The following is a 21,652-nucleotide window of genomic DNA, read 5'->3' as shown; positions in this document are numbered from 1 at the left end:
ACAAAACAACAGTACAGGGAAACAATGGAGTGACATATAAGCGCACTTATCCTGACCACGTCAAGCACAGCAACACTTCCCGACTTTACAATCCACACATTCCTTTAATGAACTACAGTCGATCACAGATTATATTGAACTTGAAGGGGATCATGAAATATAGTTTGATATATCGATAATTAGGCATGTGCGAATATTTGATAATTTTGAACACTCAGTCAAATATAGTGGAACCCCTGTATAGTAAAGTAGCTTGGACCAACAAAAATCTTTTTATATCAGGGTCTTTAATATATTAGTAGTTGGCGATGGCATGGTTCTGACTATGCTCTCTACCTGCTTACTAAGCACAAAGTGTTGGGTTATAAAAGAAACACACTGAAATACCGTACATCCTGCTCTTGTTGTCCGTTTATGTGATAATCATTGATTTTCAATTATCACATGTTATCACGTTTTTGACTTTGTTTTACACGAATACAATAAGGTATTCGGTATCTACCTGCCTCATGAACACAGTACGAATACAATAAGGTATCCGGTATCTATCTGCCTCGCGATCCCAGACTTCGCGCGTGCCACGATGTTATCACTCCCCGGAAAGTACATAGCCATGACCAAACGCTCTTCACCATAGCGATTTCTTCGAAAAAAAAATATTTACTATAATTGAAAAAAAAAAAAATATATATACAGCCGTCTATGGAAGGCAAAATGGGACCGTAGCTTCACTTTACTATATCCGAGATTTTACTACAACCGAGGTTACTATACCACGGTTCGACCGCAGTAAAGTATTTGATGTTCGATGCGAACCGAATATTTGGTATCAGAAATTTCTAAGTATTCCTCTCGAACGTATAACGTTTCAGGAACTTCTGGAGCTTTGCCCCCTTGCACCTAACCAATGCAAAGAAGCCGCCACGGCACCTGACTATCACAGCTCTTTGCTCTTCTAGCTGCATTCCCCAGGGTTCTACTGTAGTGCAACTCAATGAGACATACTTGAAACCTGCGATTCTGGGCATATAAAAGGGAAATCGTATGAACCAGGAACGCATCAACGAGGTTTTACTGTACGTATATGGGTTCAATATACCCAGGAGCGACTGCACAGCGGGCTTTGGTTCAAAGAAAATGAGAAGAATAAAAAATTTCCAATAATCATGTTTGCACAAATTGCGAAATTCAGCTCAGCTAGCATCAACATTGTTGATTTTTTAAAATATCAGCCTCTTTCACTGCTTCTTGAATCAGTACTTTCACAGCACGGACCAAGTGTTCACCCACTTTGTCTTCTACTGCACCCTTCCTTGCAGCTCCTTGCTTCCTTGCTTCTCTCTCTCTCCTCTCCCCTACCCCCCCCCCCCCCCCCCCCCCCGCCTACCTACCCGCCCGCCCCGCCTTGCGCACGCACGCGCACACACACACACACACACACTGTGGCTTCAGCACAACAAGAGCACTTGAGCCTCAAGCTGTGCTATAAATCAAGTGTACAGCACCATCAGCACAGAAAGGTGATAATATATACATCTTTTGAGTTCTCCTGCATGCCAGTAACAGTTCTTACTGTAAAAGTCTGGCATGCGTCTGGGCCCGTGGCATGACTGATAATGTGTCCAACTAAAAATCACAAGATTCCAGGTTAAAATCCAGGCAGGCTAGCTTTTCTACTATGAATATATGTAGAGGGTGGTCACGTAGCCACGGAACAACCAAAGCCTTGCTAAAACAGAGGAGTATGCACCAGTAACAGCTCTTGCTGCAATAACACACCTGTTAGATGGCGCACGCAGAGCTGACAGGAACACTTGCTGTGCCTTCGCTAGAGTTGGCCCCGTGGAACTTGAATCCGGAGACCCCCCAACTGACATCCTATAAAGAGGCAGCACAGAGTGCAGAATGAAGGTCAAACAAGTAGCTGTCCGGCACACTAAGAGATTCAGCAGTGAAATCTTTTTTGAAGAGCAAAATCTTTAGCATCATCCACAAAAATATTTTTAATGAGGCACTGATGTCAACTCCATCCAATTTTCGTTTCAGCAGAAATTGATTGTTTGGTTACTTGCGGCAAGATGTTTGTACTGCAGCAAAAGACAATTATTGCTCAGAGAACTGGATTAAAAAATTAAACATATTTTCCCACCACCTGACTAAAGTTTTTGAAGTCAATAATAAAAAGGACTCAGCGATAACCATATGGAAATGGATGGCGGTGCGGCTCTGAAACCCAGATTCTGAAACCAGCGTAAAAATACTGATGTCACTGCAGTTTGCTTGTGAGAATAGCCACTAGCAGCGATACCTGCATTTAGCCCTCCACTAAGGCGTTCCTCATAGCTTGAGTTGCTTTGGGGCATTAAACACCAATAAACCAACCAATTTATGGCTTTTCCTGGCTTAAAGATCCTCCATTTTTAGCGAAAGTAGCTTCTTTAACATTAGAACACAATAATCAATCAATATAGACAAGCCTTTAAAGACCATACATCGGTTCCTTCACACAAAAATTGGAGGGGACGCCGAAGCAATAGCGTTATTGGGTTAATGCCCATATATGCGGAATCGGTCATTCCCAACTTCACATTCATAGATCCCCGGGAGTACCCGTACCACTCCTGGTGCAGTGGTGCAGCGGTTAAGCGATGCGACACTGCCCTGTGATGGCAGGTGCCGCCACCGATGGGGATTGTGTGACCCAGGTTGCTAGAGAAGAGCAGCTGGTCGCGACCAATCATCAATTTAACCGCCACCTGCCACGGTGGTCAGTTTGCTGACAATCCCGTGGGCAAGTCGTGACGACTCCACCAGGTCACGTGACCTAGGTGGTCCATCTAGGTTGCCTCTCGTGATTTTTCACTTACAACACCAACGACGCAAACGCACACGACGCTGATGCCACTGCCAGATTTTCTGCAGTACGGGAGCCTTAACGCTATTGTGTTAAAATGCATCCAGACAGCCATCGTGTACTAACAAGGGATTCTTATTATGCAGCTTCCTGCAAGCTCCCATCACAAGTGAAGTGAACTAAAAAGCAGCAGATATGGCATTGACGTTCTTTTTTCGGCACCAAACAAGCTCGGCAAATTGTGCGCCATTGTAGATAGAAGGGGCAGGGAAGAGGAAAAGAAATGAAGAAAAACAAAAAAAGGTTGCCAGATTAAGCATGACCGGCGGTTTGTCCCTTGTGCTGAAGGGGCTGTGTATCAAGTGCCGTTCACGTGCGGGAAGACCTATATAGGTCAAACAGGAAGGTGCTTGAACATCCACTTAAGAGACCACAACACTTCATTAAGGGGGGCTCCGTTGTCAAACTTGGCCTTGCATTATAGGAACTGTTCCCAGAATAACCAACCTGATTCTTCTGAAAAATCATGTACCCCCATTTTTAACGAAACTAAGATTCTGTACAAACACAAAGATAAACTAACACGGGAAATCAGTGAAGCCTTTCATATTCAAAAAAACAGTGACTCGTGCGTGAGCATCCCCTCTGTAACAGTTCATGACTGTGAACTGAAGTATCTGGATCCAGGTGATTGACGTATCATTGTAGCTTTTGGTGTTGCCATGCGTTCTTGGTTGTCATTGGAGTATATATTGCGTGTTGTTCCTAATAAAGCCTTCAGTTGATAGTCAGTGCCGGTCCTGTTGTACTCTTTTTCGTTGTCCTTTCGTTTAGCGCTGTTTTTTCCAAGTAAAAAGTAAGAGAGCAGTGAAACACTGTATGATGAGCTCCTCTGGTTCAACCGTGGTGGCAGAGCTAAGCTCTAACCGCTGAAGAGAATCTCATCCCGGTGGGCCTGAGTTCTGAGGGACACGGCCTAGGAGCAGATGCATCCATGGCGAAGTGTGAAAGGGTGGTCAAAAATTACGGTAGCCTTATTTTTTTGCATTGTGATGCACTTACAGTAAGTCAACACTTACAGTGCCAATAAATATTTTCAAAGTTGCAGGCGCCACTGCTTGGAACAAATATCAGAACAAAGTACCCATGGTAACGCATGCACACACACAAGATGCCTCACCCGGTTTGTAAGGGATCGTTAGTGTACGCGGGGTCATCGGAACGCGGCTGGGGCGCTCAAAGCGAAGCGTCTCCTTTCTTGGAACGTGGCCGCTCGCGAACGCGCCAGGAACTACGGGTTTTCCCCCGCCCCGCGGTACCGATTCGCGCACGTGCTGGCACGAATGTGTATTTGTGTTTGTTTTTACTTTTAGTTTGCAATGGAAAGGGCGTTTTGCCCTACGGAAGCTGGAGGGCTGGCCATGCTCTCGGTAAACCAATCATGTGAGTAGTGTAGCATGATTGGGTGCTACCAAATGTGGGCCGGGCCTTTAGGTCTTTAAAACCGGGCCCCGGGGCCGGAAGCGGGGTTCTGCGCTAAGGTCAGATGCTATGCATCTTCGGCTACGCCGAGTAGGGGCCTCCCCTAGTGTTAGCCAGTTCCACCTTTTTGGTTGTTTTGTATCCTTTTGCTGCTTAATGTATCTCCAGTGCCTAAACTTGTATATGCTTATGCTGTAAATATCTGTATATAAATCTTCAGCTATTCTTTTTTTTATCCCTGCATCTCAACACATCACGAGACCGTCTCTGACGGGGCACCCCTGGTGCAGAGATCAAGCTTCAGTCTTCAAGTTAGATACACCGTCTCTGGCAACGTTTATAGATACTTTTTTAGTTCCATAACTCCCCCTCTCAAAGCGGGCGCTGCTTGTACCCGGGCGGTGAGAGGGCGCTGCAGTCGAGGTTTGCGCGGTCGCCGGCGCGCGCGCGGCTCCTCTCCTGCAGTTACTACTTAGCCCGTGCCCGGGTTTGTCGCTGCCTTTTTTTGTCCATTTGTGCTCCCGTGCGCTCTGCCAACAGGTGGTCCCCATCGTGCACCCAGAACAACAAACGCTGCTGGCCGCGAAGCAGCTTTCGAGCGCGACGATGCCAACTTGCTTCGTGCCCGGCTGTGCCAGCGGGTACAAGAGCAACCCGGAGAAACGCCATGCGGAGGGAAGCAAGAGGAAATATCAAACTCATTGCATCAAATCAAACCGTTGAATCCCTGAGGGTGACATTGATGTCAGTGCTGTCCATTATAGACTTCCTACACAACAAGGGCGCCAGCTATATTCTCACAGCGAAGTTAAACCAAGACCCGCTTGAGGTAATTAGACTGGCACTTTGAAAATCCTAGAAATGCTCATATATTATGTGTTTTTTTTTTAATCCAGAGATTTTTTGGCCTAGTGAGGTCATTTGGAGGTGACGAAGACCACCCTACAGTGACGAAGTTTAGCCAATTAGTTAAGCTGCTTTCTCTTTACACACTTGTTGAAGTAGCTGTGAAAGGGAACTGTGAGACGGGAACTGATCGTGTCTTACTTAGTGCCTTCAAAAGCCTCGGAGAAAAGCGTCGCGACGCCCTCATCCAGAAAAAAGCTAGAAAGAACAGATCTGGCAGTAGCTGATGGCGATACCTTTCAGGGACCTCTCCAACGCCTTCAACGACCACAGATACAGGGTTCCAGCACCAGAAGAAACAGACCTGTACTATTTATTTATTTATTTATTTATTTATTGAACCTCACAGGCCCGAACGGACAATGTGTGAGGGGGGTTACAGTATCAAAAAGGATATCAGCAACAAGAGGCAAACACTTGGTAGTAGTAGTAGTAAAAGACTTTTAATCGACCATAATTTACAGGCCGAGCATTTCGACCGCCTGGGCGACCAGAAGCCGCTGTTCTTCTTCCCCTTCAGCGCCAAGCCAGTCGAGCCAGGTGGTGATGGATAGAGAGGGTGGGGGGAAGGAACCCGACTGCTGAGCAGCCGGGCAATAGAAGAGGCAATGGGCCAGGTCCGCATAGATACAGGGGCAGTTGGGACAGGAAGGGTCCGATCGATAGCGATAGAGGAAGAGGCGGGACGGGGTGATAACTGCATTCATCTGAATGTGCCGAAGAAGGCGAGACTCCGGCACCGTGAGTGATGGATGAGGGGGAGGGTAAAGGCGTTTGTCGAGGCGGAGCTCAAGGTAGACCTCTTTTATGGTGCGGCGAGGGGTGAGTCTCCCACCGTCCTCTGAGGGCTTGGGCCATGGGATCAACGGTGCCCGGAAAAGTGTGTCGCGTGATAAGTATCAAAACAGAACATAATTCACAAGAAGTAACAGAAGACTAAATCGTACCTACACAGCGCAATACTTACAGGTGCATACATACATATACACAGAAAAATAAGGCTAACTTGGTAACACATGTACGTTGTACAAAATAACACATGTACTTAGCACTAGCAGTATAAGTTTAACACATGTTCACGGAATGACGCAGGGTTAGGTAACGATGCAATTGCATCAGGAAGATCATTCCAGAGTGAAATGGCACGAGGAAGAGCAGATGAATTGAACGCTTTTGTACGGTCGAAAATGCGAGAAAAACTAAGATGATTATGCAAGCGTCAAGACGTGCGCAGTGGATTGCTATCTGGCTTTCAAAAAAAAAAAAGTTAGGTGAAATGTGAACTCTGCAAAGCGGACGCACTTGGCAGGCAGGATTCTCTGCCGCGTGAGGCTATGCTCATTATTGAGCGCGAGTATGTCAGTGGCAGTCTCGCGTACCCTTCCGAAAAGATGTTTGCCTGTGTCAGCGCGGTAGAGGGTACTATAAAACAGGCTACAAAGGGCGAGTTGTTCGGCGACCTGTTTTGAAACGTGCTGGATTCTCTTGTGAAAAAAGGCACGAATGGTGTTGGTTGTCCAGAGCATGCTGACGTGTTCACAGCTTAATTAATTTACTTTTATTTAGTGACGCGCATGCACTTCCTTGCGCGAGCAAAGTGCTTGGAAAATAGTAGCGCCGTTAGAGCTCAAAGAGAGCGAAAGAAGGCGAAGTCTGTCTCACAAATTAGTTGACAGCAAATTTGTCAACAACGATGTTTGGTGGGTTTGTGAATAAAATTTTTCTATTTAAATGCCAAGGGCCTTTAGTGGCTCTTGCATTTCGCCTACACCGGTGTCGAACTCGCGGCTTTCGGGAGAGCAGCCGCGGGCCGTAGACACTGAGACAGCGGCGAGTTTTATTTGCACCAGTATTGCTGTAATAAAACGTAAAAGTAGTTTTGCGTGAAATGCGAGACACAACAGCCAGTCGCGAAAAACTGGTTCGGCAGATAATCCGAATCTATTGAAGCAGAAAGGTTAGGTTCATCTGACGAGAAGCAGAATCGAAGCATGCATTTCGTCATTGCCCGTACAAAACGGCCGCTTGTGACACTGCTCAGAATACCGCTCTTAAGTTCGCAAACGCGCTAAGCACACATATGTTATGAAACACCGCAGGGCAAGAGCCGGAAACAAAAAAACAGCAGTCGCGCAGCGATAATTCGAATGCCAGTGCTCGTGCAAAACGCTGCACGCTAGCAGACGACTCTCGCTCTCCTAGCTCAACCCGCGATTGCAGCGCCGCGGTGGCGGGGACGGCGACAGGCCGCCTGCTCCCTACGGGCGCTGCGAGGAGTTATAGAACTAAAGAAGTATCTATAAACGTTGGTCTCTGGCGGGGCACCTCTGGTGCGAGAAAGATAAAGAACCTGTGAAATTTACTCAGTTTTTTATCTTTTGGTGACAAAGTCACTATTATCACCATGTTCAGTTCTTGCAACACAGTGTGCGTACTTCTAGCCTGCAGTGTGCAATCTCTGCTAAAGCAAAACATGTGCCAAAGACATGAATTGTGCCCTATTCAGCAATTAAGATGGCATAAAAAGCAGCACACTGAAATAAAAGGAGCGTGATAACTGAGCAGACACACACCGTGCTGTACGTCTGCCAGTTGGACGTCCGGCGGCTGCAGGCTCCACTGGAGGCTCGGGCGACTTGTAGCTAGATTGAGGCACTGGTGGGGATGCTTGTGCTCTGCAAATGAAGGAGTGAGAAAACTACAGTTCGCATCATTCTTCCCCTTCATTAGTTTCTGTGACCAACAGCTGCACTGCGTGCTCACCGGCACACTGTCTTTGCAGTGAGCACGAGTATAGCGCAGTTTATATCTGCTGCTGCTGCCTTGCCGTGGCCTTACAGCTCTGTTGTGATTTAGTACACTGCGGTGTGCATTTTACTTTTGTGGATAGCGTCCATGTCACAGGTGAGAGCACACGCCTAGCACAATGCAGATGGATCATGTGATCAATATTTGTAACATATCTTCACACTAGCGGGTAAGGGCTAAGAGTACAGTGCCAGAACTGCTAGATTTCAATAGTTGCGACTTTGCTACCACAACCCTTTTTTTTTTTCAAAAAATTTTTATGCAGCAAGTTCTTTTGATGATGCCTCACATCAGGCAATGCAAAACATTCTTCACAAGAAGGAGGTACGAGGCACTTTATGTGAAATTTTCTGGATCTGCAGACTCACAAGGCGCACTCCTGTAATGACAGACATTGTATTTCCATTCCTTGAGAAGTTTAAAAATTTCGTTAGAAAGGTTCGTGACCTCCTTCTGGCAGAGAATGTTGCTGTTGAAGGGGTGCCAAAGTAGAGGGTTCCAGTTTACTGTACATACCCTTGGGTTGGTGCACATAAAAATGTCGGCACAGAGGGCGCAATCACACTTCACCAGCTGCCACAGTTGGGAACAAACACAAAAACTCATGCCCAGCAGCCAATCACCATGGTTCACGACATGACTGAAGAGTTTGTATACACCGAAATGTTTAATTTGCACAAAAGCAAACTAACCCTGTAGTGACACAGCAACATGCTTTACTGAAACTCCCAACAAAATGCAAAAAATACCACTGCAACTTATCTCCAGGAACAATACCTCCTTTAAGTGCATGGTGCTAATATAATTACAATAGTAGATTAGTACTGAAATAACACATTATATATGAACAACATACACATGCATTCCTTCCAGCCCAAAGCAGTGCAAAGTTAAGTGATGGTCAAATGTTTAGGGGAAACCCCCAAGGTGGAGTAGATTTGTAATAAGGGAGTAATTACTCATTGGCATCCACCCGAGCGCAGCCATACGGCTACAAATGAAAGCTATACAGCTTTCTGAGAAACTTCGTAGTTAAAGAAAAATTCGTCCTGGTCCGGGGTTCGAACCCGGGACCACCGCTTCACCGGAGCAGTCGCTCTACCAATTGAGCTAACCGGGACGGCAAGCTTATGGTAGGGCAAGAGCGAATTGATCAATAACTCGAAGTGGGATGAGTGTTGGTCAAACGTTTAGGGGAATCCCCCAAGGTGGAGTAGATTTGTAATAAGGGAGTAATTACTCATTGGCATCCACCCGAGCGCAGCCATACGGCTACAAAGGAAAGCTATACAGCTTTCTCAGAAACTTCGCAGTTAAAGAAAAATTCGTCCTGGTCCGGGGTTCGAACCCGGGACCACCGCTTCACCGGAGCAGTCGCTCTACCAACTGAGCTAACCGGGACGGCAAGCTTATGGTAGGGCAAGAGCGAATTGATCAATAACTCGAAGTGGGATGAGTGTTGGTCAAACGTTTAGGGGAATCCCCCAAGGTGGAGTAGATTTGTAACCCAGGGTTCAAACCCTGGTCCGGGGTTCGAACCCCGGACCAGGACGAATTTTTCTTTAACTACGAAGTTTCTGAGAAAGCTGTGTAGCTTTCCTTTGTAGCCGTATGGCTGCGCTCGAGTGGATGCCAATGAGTAATTACTCCCTTATTACAAAGTTAAGTGATGAGCCCACCATGCAAGAGTTCACCCTTTTAAGAGGTCTAACGGACAAGACAGAAGAAAGCACTGATGTGACTACAAAAACAGTGCACTTTATGACATACTACAGCCGAGTCGTGAGAAGTGGACTGTGCGCATGTCAGTATTTAAGCAAATAAGAGATAAAACGTCAGGAGCTTCTCAAGAACAGAAGAAAAATTTGTTACATTAATGAAATAACAATAATTAACAACGCTAGACACCGAAACAAAATACCAAGAAGACGTAGTATAGTACACTGAAACCACTATTTACACATCAGGCATGGATACTAACATGGGCAGCTTGATTTGTTGCACAAGTCAATGGCAGATCAGTTTTCCACCACAAGTCATTGATCACACAGAACTGCTTACTATTTTTTTTAAAAAAACCTCGCGCACTTGCTGAATTTTCAATTCTCTTGATTGTGTACAAATTTCCCCGTGTGCTCATGCTCGAACTAAAGATCCAGGAGTAGTAGCGGCCTCTGAACTTAAGTCATGCAACTTCCTGATGCAGCTTTGGGTGCATGCCTGTCCATATGCAATTGCTCATGGAAGGTTGTGCGTTTGTGTACATGCCCACACTGGCAGCAGCACACTATTACAGTAAAACCTCGATAATTTGAATCCGGTTAGTTCTAAATCCTGGACAACTGGAAGAATTTCTGCGGTCCCGTAATTTCGAATGCAAAATTGACCGGATAATTCGAAGTGGTGGCCTACCCCAGCACAGTTAATTCGAAGATCCGAGCAAACCGGTGAAGCGACAGCACCTCAGAGCTGCGAGGTGGTGTCCCAGAGCAATGTCAATGCTTGATATACGAAGCGCCACAGCCCTAATACTCTCACCACAAGAATCAGCCTATGGTATGGCTTGCAGCCACCGAAACGCACGCTTGCGCTCGTCCCGCCACGCTACCACCCTTGCTCAGTGCCCACGATGGGTTGACTGCACCCTAAGCTGGCCTGCACATATCTTTGTATAGGGGTTAGAGGGGTAAATTAGTGGTATCTCTGATTACTTTAGTATCATCGCGTGCAAATTGATCTTTCTTCGGAAAATCAACCATGCAATATTGGGGGGCCGGCCTGAGCTACTTTTGAATGAGCATCAAAAAAAAGTCATTACGTGGCAGTACATGGTAAATGCAAAGTTTGTCTAACAGAGGTAGCACGTTCTCGCAACAAAAATTTTTGCCTGGGTCCCATTTCTTTTTTCTGCTGTGCTCGGGTAATTCGAAAACCTGGTTAATTCGAATGTTCTTTACGATCTCAGTGAATGTGAATTAACGAGGTTTTACTACGTGCTATGAAAGAAGAAATGGCAGCATTCAACCGAGATCACTTCTGTTAACTAAGTGCTGCTCAGAAGAGAGTGACAGTTGCAGCTATTGAGCAACACTATCAGACTTTTTTATGAACTGCCATTAACTTCGCTTCTGTTAAAACTGTGCATGAACCATGGTATTAGTTACTAAGTAGACTTGTTAAGTTATTACTTATTAAGTAGACGAGCATGAGCTAACCAAAGCAGACGCCCATACCTCCACCACACATTTGCAAACTGAGAGAGAAAGGTCTCCTGTGAGCCCTGCGTTGCGGTTACCCCAGTTCTGAAAAAAAGAACAAAACAAACATAGAACACAAGAACATATGACCACCACTGCTGGATCAAATCAGCAAGGTGGACATTCTTTGCCGAGTCTAAAGGTGTTATTTCGTTTTGGAGAGTTTATGCACAGCTATTTTTATAATTAAAAACTATGCCCTTCGCTTGACAGTTGTTGAAACTGCCTGCATAACATGGTACTAGCTCTCAAGCCATCCACGACAAGATGGCAAAAGCAGGTACCGTACCTCCGGTGTTCAAGAGGAATTTGAGAGGGAAAGTTTTCTTGTGGACTCTGTGTGGTGGCTACCGCAGCTCCGAAGGAAGGAGAGCGAGGAAATCTGGAGCACAAAAACAGAAAAGTGCTGTTGACATATGCAACATGCAACAAACATGGAATGCTTTTTTTATACAGTACAAAGGTGCAGCTTTTATCTCTGATAGTGTCAGCACAGCCGTACCTCCAGCGTCCAAGAGGAATCTGCGAAAGAAAGCTCTGCTGTGAGCTCTGGGTCGTGGCTACCCCAGCTCTGAAGGAAGGAAAAAAAAGAAAAGGAATTTGGAACACTGGAACACAAGAGCACATAAGTGCGGTTGACACATGGAAGAAGCATGGCATGCATCGTTTCTACAGTATGAAGTTGCAATTTTGGCTTTGAGTGTTTCAGCACTAGAGTTGGATACAACTCAAAAACAAAGTGGTGAATGCAGCTCAAAGGAAGCCCTCCAGCCAGTGGTGTCCACCAAATGTCACGAGGTCCTGCTTAATCCCCTTGCACCTGCCAGCATGATGTGACTGGTTTGGTTTATTGGTTTTAATGTCCCAAAGCGTAATTTCGACCACCTGAGGTTCTTTAATGTGCAACAAAAATGTTGTGTCCCCTTATTGCTTTTGTGTGTGTGCGCCCCCGCATCCTCCTCCTAACGACCACTCGCATCCTCCTCCTAACGACCACTCGCATCCTCCTCCTAACGACCACTTGCCCCTCGTCGCACGCTGTCGCCAGATGCCCCCCCATGGTGCGCCCCCGCATCCTCCTCCTGTTTGGGGAAGCCACTCCCTCCCGTGGACGCTTCTCCGCTCCCTCCTTTCTTCGGGCGGCCAGTTCGGCTCCTGCCTCGGTCGACGCTGGTCGCACCCTCATCGGCTTTAAATAAACGAAGTCTTAAAGTACCGTGTGCGTCTTTCGCTGCATTCAACACAGCTACCGGACACGACAGTGGCGACGAGGATGGGATTCGACCCGCGCTACGCAACGCTATTGACAAGCCATGGCTACGCGAGGGTTTCCCAATCAGATACCAGAGTTCAACGGCTCATCGTGGTCATCGTGGGTTGGACGCCTTCAGTTCTACTTTGAAGCTAACAACATCACAGACCCAGCCTTGAAGAGGGCCAACCTGCTGACGCTGTGCGGGGAGCAGACCTACGATACTGTCTGCGCCCTTATTCAGCCAAGCACACCAGCGGCAGTGTCTTACGACGACATCGTAAAAGCGCTGCAAAAGCACTACGACCCAAGGCCATCCGAGGTCTACAGCCGGGCTCGCTTCCAACGACGAGATCAACTGGGAGGAGAAACTGTGAGCGCCTACGTAGCCGCGCTCAAGAAGCTCGCTGCCGACTGCAATTTTGGAACGCTGTCGACAACAGCTACCGGGCAGGAGGGAGACGCAGCTTCTTCTGCTAACACCACCATGCTTCCCTTGGACGTGATGTTACGCGACAGATTTGTGTGCGGACTGAGTGACGAGTCACTGCAGCAGCGCCTGTTCGCTGAGAAGGACCTCACATTCAGCAAAGCTTACGACATCGCCGTTCGAGCGGAGAGCGCCGGTCACCAGCAGAGAGGGATTCGCCGGAACACCGAGCCGGTACACCAGACAAGCAACCAGGTGCGCAAGCCTTCTGTTGTTGTAAAATCGGTCAAAAAGGCACAACGCTGCTGGCGGTGTGACGACCAACACAACCCCCAGGGATGTCGATTCCAGTCAGCCACGTGTAATTTTTGCCACAAGCGAGGGCATATCGAAAGAGCATGCATTACGAAACGGAGACTTGCCAAGATAAAGTCACCTTCCCAGCCTAATCACAGCGTCAACGCCTCAGAGAATACGCCGCTATCTGATCTCCATGGAACAACATCAGCAACACCATCTGTGTTGTACGACCTGAACACCATGAATCTCGGCACGCGACCGAAGATTTTTACAGAAGTAAGCGTACATCACCAGCTGATTAAGTTCGAGGTGGACTCCGGCGCAGCCTGTACTCTGATCAGTGAGGACACGTTCCGAACTTCATGGCCATCTGACGCACCCGCCCTGCAACAAGACGACACGCACCTGCGAACGTGGTCAGGACAGAATCTGCCACTATTGGGCTCTGCCAACGTGCAGGTTAACTACAACGGCCAGACCCATACGCTACCTCTGCTTGTTGTGAAGGGCACATGATCAAGCCTTCTAGGGAGAAACTGGTTTTCTCCACTAGGCGTGATGATATGCGGCATACACCAGACGCCGAGCCAGAACATGGTTGAGCAACTGCAAGAGAAATACGAAAGAGTATTCTCGGAAGAGATTCCAGGAAACGAAGGGCCCCCGGTCACACTGGAGTTGTTGGACAACGCGCAACCCAAATTTCTGAAGGCCAGGCCGGTGCCGTTTGCTCTCCGAGATTCAGTTGAAAAAGAGTTGGACAAACTGGAGCAGCAAGGTGTCATCGAGCCGACGCAGCATTCAGAATGGGCCACACCACTTGTCGTAGTTCGCAAGAAGAACGGAACCATACGCCTCTGCGGAGACTACCGGAGCACCGTCAATCTTGCGACTAAAGCGTCCTCTTACCCGCTACCGACACCTGAAGAAGTATTCAGTGTACTACGTGGCGCAAGAGTCTTCAGCACATTGGACCTCACCCAGGCGTATCAGCAGCTGAAGGTGAGCGAGTCAACTGCTGAATTATTGGCAATTAACACACTGAAAGGCTTGTACAAAGTCAAGCGACTGCCTTTTGGCGTAGCTGCAGCCCCGGCCATATTTCAAAAATTCATGGAGACAGTGCTTCAGGGCATCCCAGGAGTTTGTGTCTACCTTGACGATGTCATCATCAGTGGCACTTCCACTGAAGAGCATGCAGTGCGCCTAGAGCTCGTTCTCGAAAGGCTAGCAAACGCTAATTTGTGCATAAGCAAATCGAAGTGCTGTTTTGCGGTGCCAGAGGTGCAATTTCTGGGACACCGAATTGATGCGGAAGGCATTCACCCTACCGAGGACAAAGTGCGAGCGATCACAGAAGCACGAGCTCCAACAAACAAGCAGGAGCTACAGGCTTTTCTCGGACTCTTGACGTTCTACGACCGGTTCTTGGAACAAAGAGCTACCGTGGCCAACGACTTATACCAACTCCTTCGGAAAGATGTGACATGGACATGGTCGCCACGCCATCAGCAGTCATTCGATGCCCTGAAAGACCTGATTCGAAGATGTACAGTCCTCCGCCACTACGACGAAAGGAAGCCTCTGCTTTTGGCTTGCGACGCATCACCGTACGGAGTCGGCGCGGTTCTATCGCAAACTGACGAGCAAGGAAGGGAAGCTCCCATCGCCTTCGCCTCACGTACGTTGTCGCAAGCAGAACGCAACTACGCGCAACTTGACAAAGAAGGGCTAGCCATCGTCTACGCGGCGACACATTTTCACCAGTACATTGCCGGCCGGAAGGTGACCTTTATAACCGATCACCGACCGCTATTGGGCATTCTGGGACCACAAAGGCCTATGCCACCAACTTTGTCTCCGCGAATGACACGTTGGTGCATCAAACTCTCAGCGTACGACTACGCTCTGGTCTACCGCAATGGGAGTAAACATCAAAACGCCGATGCGCTAAGCCGTCTGCCACTAGACGCAACTGTTGACGAACCATTTCCACCAGGAGACGTTCTGATGTTCGAAGCACTGCCAGAACCTCCGCTTACAGCAGGCACAGTTGCAGCATCTACGCAGAAGTGCGCAGCTCTCCGGCTAGTTTACACAGCTGTTCAACAAGGCAACGTGCATAAACTCAAAGGGGACAACTTCGACGCTTACCGCAGGCGAGCTACAGAGTTGAGCACCCATCGCGGCTGCATCATATTTGGGTCCCGAGTTGTGATGCCGAGAGAACTACGCGCACAAGCTATGTCTCTCATCCACGCCGGACATCGGGGCATCGTTGCAATGAAAAAGTGTGCCAGAAGCTACATGTGGTGGCCTGGCATTGACAACGACATCGAAACAGTGGTGCGAGAATGCAAGCCTTGCCAGAGCAGCCGGAGCGCCCCGCCGAAAGCTCCTGTCCCAGAATGGGAAAAGCCAGACACACCATGGCACACACTGCACATTGATTTTGCAGGACCAATTGAGGGCTGCACTTTCCTTGTGGTCGTAGATGCCTACACAAAGTGGCTTGAGATAAGGCAAATGGGACAGACGACTTCGGCAGCAGTCATTGACAACCTCCGATCACTATTTGCAACGTTCGGCCTGCCGCGCAAGGTAGTGTCGGACAACGGAACACCGTTTGTGTCTGCGGAGATCCTCAAGTTTTATCGCGACAACGGGATCTCATCAGTTACATCGGCCCCCTACCACCCAGCGACAAACGGACAAGCCGAGCGCTACGTAGCCGAGCTAAAACGCGCCCTTGAAAGAGATCAGACAGGCTCGCTGCAGCGCCGCCTTGCGCGCTTTCTCTTCAAGCAGCACACGACGGTTCAGAGCACAACAGGCGAGACCCCCTCGAAAATGATGTTCAAGCGTGAAATGCGAACCCAGCTCACAGCCATCCTCCCCGAGCCAAAGGCAGAGACGTTCCGGGAAGAAAAAGCAATTCCGCGCTGCGGCACGCTTAATGAGGGGCAGCGCGTCCTCGCCCGACAGTTTCTGAAAAAGCCACGCTGGGAGGAAGCTACAATTGTCAGACGCATAGGCCTGCGCTCTTGGCTCGTCAACATACATGGCACAGTAGCACGCCGACATCTCAACCAGCTGCGTAGATTTACGACGCCGTCTGAGAGCTGTCCGCCAGCGGAGAGAACACGTGCACCATCTTCCCACATAGCCTGGCACCTCTTCCCGGAAGAAGAGACTTCGCCCAGGACAGACCTAGGAGACACAGCGAACAACAGCCAGCCTACAAGTGTTTCTCCCCCGAGCGCACAAAGCCAGCGCGCCTCCACGCGTGAGCGCCGACCCCCTGCACGATACCAGGCAACTTTCTAAGGGGGAAGGAAGTGTTGTGTCCCCTTATTGCTTTTGTGTGTGTGCGCCCCCGCATCCTCCTCCTAACGACCACTCGCATCCTCCTCCTAACGACCACTCGCATCCTCCTCCTAACGACCACTTGCCCCTCGTCGCACGCTGTCGCCAGATGCCCCCCCATGGTGCGCCCCCGCATCCTCCTCCTGTTTTAGGAAGCCACTCCCTCCCGTGGACGCTTCTCCGCTCCCTCCTTTCTTCGGGCGGCCAGTTCGGCTCCTGCCTCGGTCGACGCTGGTCGCACCCTCATCGGCTTTAAATAAACGAAGTCTTAAAGTACCGTGTGCGTCTTTCGCTGCATTCAACACAGCTACCGGACACGACAAAAAACAACAAATATAATTGCGGCTTTGTCATCTTAAGCATCCACTCCAGCAATTACGCCAGCCTGAAAACAAACGAATAAGCAGATATAATACAGCAGCCTTTTTATGAATAACCTGAAGTCTAATTTGATATCACAGCCAATGCCTGGCTGTCGGTTCCGCAAACAGCATGAGGGAAGTTATTTGCCTTGCAAGACAGGAATTTACTCCATTGTAAGATAGAAGAGTGCGTGTCCTGGCATATAAGTGCAAAGCATGACAAAAATAAAAATAAAAATGGAAGGAGCAGTATCAAGGCAAAGCGTCCAGACTACTACAGATGCGACATCGAGCATGCTCCTGCATGATCAAGCAAGCCAGCAATGCGAAGATGAGAGAGAAACTTAGGCAGGCGACAAAGCAGCACCAATCGTGAAAGCTGCATCAATGCAAAAAAGGCTTCCAACCAGACACCAAATGATGATTAATGATGATTAATGATGATGATTAATGATGATTTATTTTTGTGAAAATAAATGCGTGGTAGTGTGCATTATTAGCAACTAGCACATCATATCCTCTATTAAGAGAGCGCACAATAACGTAAAATACCAATAACAGATTAAGGAGCACTTAGGCATTACATTGCACAGAAGCTTCTACATAAACTGAGCTAAACATTCTAAAAAAAAGCTGGCATAGTTGCAGGACTGAAAGAAGAGAAGTATTGCCAGTTGCCCAGCTGAAGCAGGTGCACTGTTTAATTGATGCTCGTTTAATTTTAAAAACCAGATTAACAGGTTTTTGAACTACTGGACATCCATCAATGTTTTCCGAAAGTTGAGGGCACAAAAAGAACACAAATGCAATCATTTTCACTGCAGTAGATTCTTCACAAAACTGTTTTCTGCTGTCACAACAAGGAATGCAAAATCAGAGAAGTTCACAACAGGAACATGTATCTTGAGCTTCCCGCTCCTATTACAGTTCCTTCCTGTACTGGCAGCTGGAATGGTGCACCTGAATTCATACAACTACAGTTGCTGGCAGAGAATGTAAGGAGCCTGCGAGTATCACATATTTCATGTGTTTCCTTCAATGCAAGGAAAAAATATGAATAAAGTCACCTTTCAAGCAATCATGCCATCTGAGGTTGCTTTTGACGCTGTACAAGGCTTTAACTTATACTTGCACATCCTCAGTGGTCTGAAAGTTCATCAGTTTAGCTAACTCGTTCAACAAAAAGAAAGCAACACATACACTTATTTGTCCTGAACTTCTGTCAACAATAATGCCACAGCTGCAATGGCACAATCTGTCAGTTACTTTCGAACCCTTGGCTCGGTTAACTGCATACACGTGTAATCAAGGGTTTGACGGAATATCGTTTGGCCAAGAGCAAACATTGCAAAACCAGCCACTGTCATTCCATCCAGCATCCGTACAAGCCTCGCAAAGACGCCTTTTCGTTCCTCAAACGTTGACAAGTATATGTTTATATCCGCAATGCATTTACATAATCTAGGAAAAAGAACACCATGTAACATGACGCTTCGTATTAACAGTTAAAACGGCGTTGACTGGTAGGAAAAGCTCAGTTGCGAAGGCTGGGCAGAGCAGCAAAACAGGTACGGGCTTGAAGCTCTCTCGTCTCACGCTGTGTGTCAGTGCTGCCACTGCAGCTTTTGATCATCTTCCTCTTTACACAATAAATAGCCAATGAGAGCTACTACAGCAGCTTGGCTTTGGCAACTTATGCAACAAGTCAGGTTAAAAAAATTCAGTCACAAAACATCGGTAGAACTGGTTCAATTGGATGCCAATTTCCACTCTGGACTGATTACTAAAGTACCAGGCAGTTACCAGGTGAGACATAACAGTGCAAGACAGCGATATAGCCTTGTATGCTTCAGCTAATCAAAAAAAGAAATGTTCTTCAGTGTATGAAAATATTATATACAGCGAAAGAAGTCAGCCAAGTAGAAATTTTAAAAATTGTTTGGTTTGGCTTATGGGGGTTAAACGTCCCAAAGGAACTCTAGCTACGAGGGACGCCGTAGTGAACGGCTCCGGAAATTTCGACCACCCGAACTTTTTCAGCATGCACTGACAATACACAGTACATGGGCCACTAGCATTTCGCCTCCATCGAAACGCGACCACCGCAGCCGGGATTATATCCACGTCTTTCTGGTTAGCAGCTCAGTGCCATAACCACAGAGCCACCACGGCAGCTTGGAAAAATTGTGACCTCCTAGGCAGTAACTGAAGAATGAATCCGACATCCAGCTGCTTCCAAGAGACTATGCCAAGCACAAACACGTGAGGTGATTAGGTGCTTTACAGGAGACTCACAGTAAGGAAAGACCACTCCACATAAAATAACTACCCAAAATGCAGCTACTCCACATAAAATCCCAACATAAAAAGTAGGTGCTTGCCTTGCTGAAAGAGCAGCCCTAGTCATAGTTTTCTTCGCGACTCCTTTCAGTGGACCCTTGCTCAAAGCCCTGAATCAGCAAATGAAACATATCAAAATAATAGAGAAAAGGAAACAATGATTCCTGTGTCGCACTCAATACAAAGCGCTAGAATATAAACTTCGCGTCAGCTTGCCGGACAGCAAGTCAGTTTACTCCCCTGCCTTTCAACTGTAACGGTACAGCAAATTGATAAAACAGCAAAGAAAAGCGTCAGACCATCGTCGTTTCCTCCTGTTCTTAGGTGCATATACTAGCCTCCAGGCTGATCATAATGAACCCAAGAATCTTCTTACGGCACATCGATATGAACGATGATTATGCTTTAATTTGAGCAGCATACCTTGGTTCAGTGGTTGAGTCGTCAGGCGGAACCACCATTTGCAACGGCGTTGCTGTACTTTCACGCTTGCGCTTCCGGGAACCACTGCGACAATAAAGGCGTTCGTTAACTATAAGGCAATTAATTGCGCCAGTAAAGTCAGGTCTGTGTACGCTACCCTTTGTCTGCGGCTGCATCGTCGTAAAATTGAAGCAATGGCCACATGTCCCATTCTGTATTCTGCTCTTTCTTCGCTTTAATGAACTGGTGTTTCAGGGACTTCCACTTTGTAACACACTTTGACTCTGAAAAGAAATAAAAGCGTTGTTCATAGCATTGCGCCTTGGTTGCGGTCGTGACGCCAATGGCAAGTCATGAACAATGCACCGCGCAAACGCGGGCACTTACTCGGTACTCCAAGTTGCTCCGCGATCGCCTCCCAAGCGTTGTTCTTGGCCTCATTGTTGTGATAGTTCTTGTTGAGCAAGTTGTAGACTTCGGGGTGTTGTTGCACAAGCTCGCAAAGCTTGACACTGAATTCGTCCGGCATGATTCGTTTTTTTCCTGACGCCATCAAATTCAAAAACGTGCTACCTGTTTACCTTCCTGTACTATCCTGTACGTTAAAACGGATGGATGGATGGATGATAATGGCTTTACCCTTTGTACCGGGCGGTAGCTTTCGCCACCTAGCCTATACTTCCAGAAGCGTTTGCGGGTAGGTAGGCTGGAAACGCTGATTGGTCGATGGGATGCGCTTCTCCGTGACGTTTTTTGACTTCGCCCTCGTTCTCAACCGGACGTGGCGTCAGCGCGCCTTTCTCGACCTCCTCGATAATTTGAAAGTAGCGACACTCTCCTCCACTCCGGCGTTTTCCTCCTCGAATATCCTCGCCCGCCGGCTGCGCGCGCTGCACACGGCACGCTTTTTTGGCCATCGCTCGCTCGCCGTCCAGGCAGTTGGCTGACACATTCGCGCGCTCTTAAGTTAGCGCTTTTTGCACGCTCTGTTATTGAATAAAAACACGAGAAAGACATGCGACACGCGTGACTACCACGAGCCACATAAATTATCGTCTCGTACGCGCAATGAAAGTGCCAATTACGAGCGCTTGCGGCACGAACAAAACCACTTGCTGCATACATCTTCCATTCTTTTTTACTTTTCAATACCGTCTGTCTCAACACGGCATAGTATATGAAGCATAATATTTAAAATATATTTGAACATTCCTGAATATTTTCTGCATACCAATGTTTAGTTAAATGTAGATTCACTTCGAACTAATTATCGCGGAAGTACAGTTTATGAAGTTGTTCACGAGTGGAGTTTCAGAAGTGGGATGGTTGCTGGGAGCAAGCTGGGGCATTTGCTTCGATGGCCGTCCTAAAATTTTTCATTAAGGTTCAGTCTGAGTTTGGCACCGCGCAGTGCACCTGCAACGGCTTAATCGTTTTTGTAGTTGAAAATTTTCGCGGTGGCTTAAAAACGAATATGAACTTTTCATATAAGAATGAAACGACTTCAGCTCCCGCTGTCGGCGACCTTGAGGTGATGTCGAGCCGAAGCCGAGAGCCAAAGATCCGCGCACCGATTTTCCGTCATCCAAGCAAAGTGTCCGCACCCCAAAATGTGGCCCTCTCAACCACAGAAATTTGACCTTGTCCGAATTTCATCAAAATTGGTGTCAAGCTTAATTTTAATATGACCGATTCAATGGTGAGCTCCAAAATTAGGTGGGCTATCCCCAAAATTTGTCTCTCTGGAACCCATAAATTTGATGTCGTCCATATTTGACCAACATTGGGGTCCAACCTAATTTGACTATGGAAACTCAGTGTTGGCTTCCAAATTTAGGTAGACCACCCCCAAAGTTTGGCACACTTGGGCAT

At 47.6% G+C, this 21,652-nt stretch overlaps 1 protein-coding gene across 11 annotated transcripts in view; it reads right to left on the bottom strand.

Moving 5' to 3' along the window:
- Window positions 1–20,383, bottom strand: part of LOC149359882 (uncharacterized) — a 53,879-nt gene extending 33,496 nt beyond the window's left edge. For 4 of the 11 annotated variants that reach the window (XM_089572006.1, XM_089572008.1, XM_089572009.1 and 1 more), the window contains exons 1-9: window positions 20,168–20,383; window positions 19,938–20,064; window positions 19,781–19,864; window positions 19,399–19,467; window positions 11,810–11,878; window positions 11,597–11,689; window positions 11,284–11,352; window positions 7,816–7,917; window positions 1,780–1,878 (exon numbers count right to left, since the gene is read on the bottom strand). In XM_089572006.1, the coding sequence (XP_089428132.1) occupies window positions 1,780–1,878; window positions 7,816–7,917; window positions 11,284–11,352; window positions 11,597–11,689; window positions 11,810–11,878; window positions 19,399–19,467; window positions 19,781–19,864; window positions 19,938–20,064; window positions 20,168–20,333 (878 nt within the window). In that variant the 5' untranslated portion in view covers window positions 20,334–20,383. The remainder of the gene's footprint in view (window positions 1–1,779; window positions 1,879–7,815; window positions 7,918–11,283; window positions 11,353–11,596; window positions 11,690–11,809; window positions 11,879–19,398; window positions 19,468–19,780; window positions 19,865–19,937; window positions 20,065–20,167) is intronic. The other 7 variants (XM_089572010.1, XM_089572012.1, XM_089572011.1 and 4 more) reach the window with 7 other exon arrangements.
- Between the last annotated feature and the right edge of the window lie 1,269 nt (window positions 20,384–21,652).

The sequence above is a fragment of the Amblyomma mixtum genome, chromosome 2 (genome assembly GCF_055824585.1).
Source record: "Amblyomma mixtum isolate Tamu chromosome 2, ASM5582458v1, whole genome shotgun sequence".
NCBI lineage: Eukaryota > Metazoa > Arthropoda > Arachnida > Ixodida > Ixodidae > Amblyomma > Amblyomma mixtum.
Note: the sequence above shows the minus strand (reverse complement) of the source record. Positions and strands in the feature narration are given on the sequence as shown.